Source organism: Ammospiza nelsoni, chromosome 6 (assembly GCF_027579445.1).
Source record: "Ammospiza nelsoni isolate bAmmNel1 chromosome 6, bAmmNel1.pri, whole genome shotgun sequence".
Lineage (NCBI taxonomy): Eukaryota > Metazoa > Chordata > Aves > Passeriformes > Passerellidae > Ammospiza > Ammospiza nelsoni.
The window spans coordinates 25,448,267-25,455,743 of NC_080638.1; the positions used below are offsets into that span (position 1 = coordinate 25,448,267).

The 7,477-nt window shown below is 39.5% G+C and overlaps 1 protein-coding gene across 12 annotated transcripts in view; it reads left to right on the forward strand.

Moving 5' to 3' along the window:
* The window catches only part of CELF1 (CUGBP Elav-like family member 1), a 56,451-nt gene extending 49,759 nt beyond the window's left edge, over nucleotides 1–6,692 (forward strand). For 11 of the 12 annotated variants that reach the window (XM_059474588.1, XM_059474587.1, XM_059474589.1 and 8 more), the window contains one exon: nucleotides 638–3,802. In XM_059474588.1, coding sequence (XP_059330571.1) covers nucleotides 638–765 — 128 coding nt within the window. In that variant the 3' untranslated portion in view covers nucleotides 766–3,802. Of the gene's footprint in view, nucleotides 1–637; nucleotides 3,803–6,493 lie in introns of those variants that run through there. The other variant, XM_059474579.1, reaches the window with a different exon arrangement.
* Nucleotides 6,693–7,477: the final 785 nt, after the last annotated feature.

Below are 7,477 nucleotides of genomic sequence, written 5' to 3' on the forward strand. Positions count from 1 at the left end.
GAGAGCACAGAAATATGCTCATCATTCAGCTATAACACCTGTATATGGACACATAGCCATTGACTGGAGTGGGAGCTATTCTCACTTCAGACATTGAATGGAGTTATTTAAAATAGGCTCCTTCAAAACACTGGAGAAGTTTATTTTCAGGATAATTTTTTCCAGGAATGATATGCAACCTCCCATCTGAGAGCAACCTAAACACAATAGTGGTACCAGTGTTACCCTTCCTTGGCAACTATTTCATTCCAAACAAATCTTCTCCCATAATGTCATGAGTGTGATTTCCATCTTGTATCTTAAATGAGCTTTTGCATCTGGATGAACATTTTCCAGGTTTGGTATTCTCCCAGGTATGAGTTCTTATAAACAGCAGTACTCATTTTGTTGATTGACTAAAAGTTGTTAATTTCCTAAGCTGTGTATATCTTCTGGCCAAAATTCCATATGTCAGAAAGCAATGCTTTTTTTTGAGAGCCTTTAGAAGCTGTTATATGGAGTCTGAAACAGTTGTGAGCTTCTGAAAGTGGCACTTCATGCAAGCCTCTCTGACCTTGTGAGAGCCTGCATTTCCAGTTGTGAATAGCTGTTACAGGCAGCTCTGGCATGGAGTAATTGTGTGTTTTCCTCTCCTCAGGTTTTGTAAGTTACGACAATCCTGTCTCTGCGCAGGCTGCCATTCAGTCAATGAACGGCTTCCAGATCGGCATGAAGCGGCTGAAAGTCCAGCTCAAGCGCTCCAAGAACGACAGCAAGCCATACTGAGCACCCCTCCCCTCCGGGACTGGAGTGAGAAGGATCTTCTGGTAAGTTGGAGAGGAGCGCACTTAGTGATTCGAAGCCCTAAGGCTGTGTTTTTACAGTCCTGGAAGCTGATCCATGCCTTCTATCTGGCACATCTCCCCTTGAAGACTCTGCTGCAGCCTCTGCTGAGAATCCTGCTTCGGATGGAGGACAAGTTTGTGCTTTTGTTTCCAGTGTTTTACTTTGGAGTTTAGGTGCCATATCGCTGAGGTTTTTTTGTTTAGTTTTGTTTTTTTGGGTTTTTTTCCTCCCTTATTTGAAGTTTGCTGTGTTTGTAACCAGTGTGTGTTGAGAAGGACCAATGCCAGCTCCTTGGGGGTGGGGAGAGAAGGTTAAAGGGAGCAGCAGAAACTGACACCACACTGCCTTGGGGTAGAGAGAAGGGAAAGCAGAAATAACACAGAACAGCTGATGAAAACAAAGATGGGCAAGGAGAACAGAGTCCTGGGTGAGAAAAAATTGACTCCATGTAGCCTTTGTCATGCCCCATCTGCTCTTTGAAATTTCCCTCACTGTATGCCACGGTGGGGATTTACTAAATCATCTCTAAAGCAAGAGACGGGCTAAAAGGGTGAACACATTAATAAGCCAAAGGAAAACTGCAGTGATTTTTTTTTTCTTTGCTGTATATAAAATGGGGTTTATATAGCAGTGTGAATGTACACAGCACTTTATAAAACTATTAGACAATGTCTCTGCCCAGAAAATTTCACTCTCTGTCTACAGTGGAATATTAATGAGATGCAGTGAATTTCTCCATGTATAAGAAAACTTAACCTATGCACTTCATCTAGGTTTTGTGGAAAGGTAGAGGCAGCTTAGTCTGGATGAATACATCTGGGTCTGAAAACAATAAACTTTAGATCCCTGGTAACCTGCAGAAATTTTTGATGATTTTTCTTCTTAACAGTTGCTCACATTACCCATTTCTGTGGAATAATGTCCTTTTTTTGCAGAGATTGCTATGAATTCCTTTTCATAAGCATAATGTAAGTGCTGATTGTTTATTGAAATGATAACTTCCTGTTTTGTTGGGGTTTTTTGTTGGTTTTTTTAATGAACAAAATTCATGCAGTGACTTGTTCTAGTAATCTCTCTGCTGCAGTTTTCCTTTAAGGTGGTGTGTACCAGTGCTAAACAGGCTAAACCAGGAGCTGTGGAACCAGAGTATTGAGCCATTCAGTCTTTTTCTGCCCTTTGGTACAAGCTGTTATCTTTTATATTGAAGGAAAATGGAACGCACCCCTTAACTGAAGACACACGTCTGCACACCAGTGAAATTGCTAGTGCATTGCTAAGGGCCTTTGATATTCACTGGGTTTAGGGGGCTCAAAGGACTTTTGACACTCTGGCCTGAGCTGTTTCAAGAAATCTGTGTAGAGTTCCATTTTATAACCACCAAAATTCACCTCTGTCACAAGAGGAAGTTTACAATTTCTGTGTCTTTAACAGAAGTTCAATTTACCTCATAATATCTCTTTTTCCTTGTTTTCTTTGTATTCCTGAGTTGTAAAGCTGTTTCCCAGGGCTCCAGCTAACACTGCAGTCTGGGAGCCAGCTGCTAAATTATGTGTGTGGGTCAGACGTGGGGTCAGGGCTTTGTGTTCTGCTCCAGCAGGAGGAGCACTAAACCCATCAAACCTGAGATCTCGGTCCGAATCCCCACTTGTGTACTGTGATCTGCTGGGAATCTTGGGCATTTCCAGGGACTGGGGCCCCTGGGACCTCAAACCTCAGAATTACAAGGCCTGATATGTAACATCTGAGGGGAGCCCTTTCCAGTTCTTAAATTGAAAATCAAACTGTTAATGTCAGTCTGTCCATATTGATGGCAGACAAATAAATCTGTCAGTATTATTTAAATAATTTTGTGGTGGCAAAGTTTCAAAGGCCAGATTGCCAAATTTCCCAGTTATGCTGGCATGTGGTACCCTTCTATGTTAATTATTTGAATCTCTCTAGAAACGTAAGCATACACTGAAGTGAACCATGTACACTTGAATTCTGCACCATAGGAAAGATGTGTCCTGGTTTTCTGAGAAAAGAGTGTTGGAGTGTGAAGGCCTCCAGGGTGATAATGGGATTTTTTTATATATATATATATAAATTATATACTTTTCAAAAAAAAGGAAAAAAAAACCATAAAAAACATAGTTGGGAGCAACTGCTCCAAGTGCAACCTGCTGTAACCAAGAATGTTGTTTCTATTTTTATAGAAGTTTTATACCGCTCCGGGGTGGAGAATATTTATTACCTAAATTATTTCACTGGAAAAAAAGGCCAGGGTTTTGTAGAATCCTGAATGTGATTGTTTTACACACATAATGATGTGCATGATTGAAACTACTGATTTTCAGTGGCCTGTTTGCAGCCCAACAACTGCTAAACGAGGAAGATGAATGCTGTGAACCAGTGGAGGAGAGCACTGTGCTCTGGGGTCTCTACAGTCACTCTTACCTTCTTTGCATCCTACCCCACTGTAATATCCAAGACCTTTGTCCTGTTTTTCTTTTAACCTGATGCTCTGGCCTCTTTACTAGTCATTTCAGTTGCCCAAAATTAGATATTTTAGCTTCTTCATCCCATACTGTGTCCTTAATACTGTAACTTACAGATCAAGCTTGGCATTGTTGCAAATAGGTGCAACTCCTATTAATTTTAGGAGATGCACCAGTTTACTCTGTGGCTTAGTTTGATCAGTGGCTCCTCCCAGACATAATCACCTTAAGACACCTAACTTGGGCTAGCTCTTGTGCCTTACTGGCATAACTATAAGTATTGCCAAAAAGAAAAAGAAAATAAATCTATGCAGGTTAAATTTTAAAAGATGTGATCCTCAGATGGTTTGAATCAATGCAGTTCAGCTCTCTGAACGCAGTAGAGCTGCATGAGTTTTCACCAGCTGAAGATGTTGCCCTTTTTGTGTATTTGTTTCACATTTCCCTTTCTTGGTGTATCAATGTGTATGTTGCCAAAGTTAATAAATGTATCAAGTTTATGACTTGGGCAGATTTTTTTTTCTGATAACAAAACTGATCAGATAAAGTCAACATTTCTGTGTCTGTTTGGTGGTTGCTGCTGATTGTGGGGATTTAGGCTGCTCTTGCCTTTCAGTCTTAAGCCAGTTTTCTTCCTCACTTATTAGCAGGAAAGTCTGGGATTCTGGGGACTTGGGGCTTTTAAATTTTTAGTTCGCATCATGTTCTCATTCAAGTAATGAAGTCAGTGTCAAATGCTCCATTTCCTGGGTAGTAAGATGGGAGTTGGGGGAGTTCAAATAAACTGCAGAAGGTTGGCTGAAGCAGCCACATGGACAAAGTATGCTATATGCTTAAAACCAAAGAACCTGATTTTCTACAAGAAAAGCTAAAAGAACTTCAGATAAAATAGAATTGTTTATTATATGTGCCACCAGGAAATACCTAAAATATTTTTAGTTTACAAGGTGGACATGGTCTTCTTCATAGATTTATTCTTTTTCTCAGGAGATATTTGATTTTACTGCTGTAACAAGGTGAAAGAATTATGGACTTAGTGTCAGGACATTGTCAGTACTATAGTAAATAAAATCAACATTTCTTCAGTCCCCTAAATAATCAACAGTCCAAAATAGGATATAGCTCTTTGTAGTTTAGCTTTTTATAGTACAAAGCTGGCATTATTAAAAAATACCAGCTCAGAAGACTCTCACTGGCAAATGCGTCTCTCAGGAAAAAGCTTTTCACCTGAATACTGAAAGTCACATATTATGATAACTCTATCATGCAAGCTGAATCTAACTGAACTGGTAATGGCTGTGGATTAGGGAAGAACAACAAAGCAGATTGAATTTGTTCCTATTTTATTTGGAAATACCTAAAACCAACTTGGATAAAGGAAATTGCAAATGAAGGATGCAACTATGAACAGGTAAAATGCTTTGAAAGCTTCTTTTGCAGACATTTAAACATAAAGGTGATTGATATCCCTAGCAGACCTGTCACAAAATATAAAACACAGAAGGCAGAATTATCATTATTGTGAGAATAAAACAAGAACAAACTGGAATAACTTTCTTCAAGTCTTTAAGACCTTGTCCAGCATCTCATGGTTCTGTTTTTATAGGCCAGTCTTTCCATAGGGCTTTGATAAAACTCAGTCTTTGCCCTCAACATAGCTGAGAGAAATATTTGAAAAATCCATATCAAGAAAATCCCCAGACAAATCACACAGAGGGTATTGGTGGTGCATGCTAAGATGTCACTTGATTTCATGCTTCTTGTTGTTTCTCATGCCTCAGTTCATGATGAATTTGCTTTTCTGGTTTAAGAGTGAAATCTTGCACCTATCTGCAAATTATCTAGAGTATTTCTTGAAATACAGAAACAAGTGCAAGAGTTGCATTGTACTCTGTTTGCTGGAGTTGGTTTAAACTCTGGACTAAAGTCCTTTCCCTTTATTGGAAAGCGTGAAAAGCAAATTAATCTCAGCAGTTCTACTAAGAGGAGTGTTGCTGATTTAGTAGACAATGTGTTTCTTGTTGCTTTGGAATGAGAATCAACACTTGCTATTCTCAAATTATGTTAGATAATATGCAAATCTCACCTTGTTCTAGTCTGTAACCAGAAGCTTTGAGATGTGAAAAAGATTAAGGCCACTAACAGGAGCTAAAAGGGAGTTGGGGTTGTGGGGAGGCAGAATAAAAAAACAAACCATATCCTCTCTCTTCTGCCTCCCACTCTCATCCCAAAATGTTCCTTGTCTCTTGCAGCTCATAAGCTGAGGGGAGGGAACAGAGATATTTATGTCACTTAATGTAAGAATTATTTTTTTATAAACTCTTCAAGAAAATTTCAGGAAACACATTTTTTCTGCTCATCAAACTGGCAACAGTGACTGTAGAGCTTCTCAGAGCCCAAAATCTCCTCCTCATGAAACCAGGGAGCTGAGGGCTGTTACATAAAAGGTTGGGAATCGAAAATCCCTGTGCAGGTCTAATGGTATGACAAGTGCTCAGCTAGGACAAGTCTTAACTTGCAGTCAAGTCTTAAGGAATTCTTCTCTGATGTGTGGGCTTTTTGTCTTGTATAATCTTTTTTTTTTCCCTTTTCCAAATCACCCACCCCCAGTTACATGGGCTCCTAGGGAATGAGAAGAAACTGTAGCTAAAGGAAAGAACGTGGATTTGCTGGGCTACTACTGCCTAAGAACTTCCCATGTTAGAGTGCAAGAAAAGTCTCAAATGTCAAACCACCTGTGAATCCCTTGTGTCCTCTGTCTTGTCTCTCATGGTCTCGGTATCTGTGGGCAAGTATTTGCCCTGCAGTCATATTATTGGAATCGGTCTCCTGGGGAGGGAGTTTACTCTGTTCTAAACAGAGGTAGTAGACACACTGGGCATGGGGCAAGGTGACTGCATTCTAACCAGTGTGTCACTAGGCTGTGGAACACTCCACAGACTGGGTGCTGAGAGGGAAATCCAGGCCTCTGCTTCCATTTGGTTTCTGGCAGTTTGATGTTTACTTGGTGTCCTTCATGTACTTTGACTTTTACTTGTCCATCGTTGGCATGTGCTGCCCTTCCCTGTCAACTCCCTTCCCCAGGAGATCTCATTGTAAGTGCCCATTCTTGTTCTCTCTCTCCGTGTTTGGATGTACTGCTCTGTGTAACTCAGTGGGTCTCCCTCTTTCTGGTTTGTTTTTTTTTCTAGATTCCTGCCGTTTGTTCATCGTTGTGCCTAAAGCATGTCGATGTGGCGTTCAAGTACATCGTCCAAATCCTTGTCTCTTCAGCTTCTCTGATGCTTGAACTCTCACCTTTGACCTTGTGTTGACCTTTGATGCTGATGTGTATTTTTATTATGTTTGTTTCTTTTCTTTTTTTTTTTCTTTTTTTTTTTTTTTTTTTTTGTGCTGCCAAATTGGTTTTGCTAGAAAGACTGCTGAAGGGGAATATTTAAACTTGCATTTGAATATAAAAGAATTTCTATTTTTCTAGACCTTCGTAAGATAACCACTTGATTTTGTGAATCTGATTCTTTGTAATTTGTCTTCAGAGCAGCCTTGCTAGCATACCTTGTGGATTATTTGTATTTCTGTGAACATACAGCCAATCACTTTCTAGGCTTAGTTTTTTTCTGTGTGCTTAGTTTTAAAAAGACAGTTCGAAGAAAAAGTCAATTATATGGTGTGACTCAATCTTTCAGGAGACTTCCTAGTCACATTTTGCTGATCTGGTTTCTGTGCTTGAGGAGACAGCATGTGTTTTTATGAGTTCAAACTTGTGACTTGAAGTGGCATCAGCAGAAAACACTTGAACTACGTTTTCCTCTGATTGTAGCTACATTTTTGCCCTGACATTTACTGATTTTTTTTTAATTATTATTTTTACTTTTTCCCTGCTTCCCTGTGTGATTATCAGTCTGCAGTGAAAATTTGATCAAAATTGGTGTTGTATTTTGTTAAGCTCTGGCATGCTTGGTTTTTTTTGTAACTACAATCTCCTCAGCAAAATGTGATGTTTTTTTTTTAATCTTTCAGACTAAGATAGTGCCCAGAAATGTTGTGCATGTTTCTTGCTGTTTTCTTCACACCCTCGTATATATCACCTTCACCTCTCTGTTTTCTATAGTTTGTGCAAAAACTGAGCAATTTAATGGGTTTCAAAGGTATCCTTTAAATTGGTGGTTTTGGTG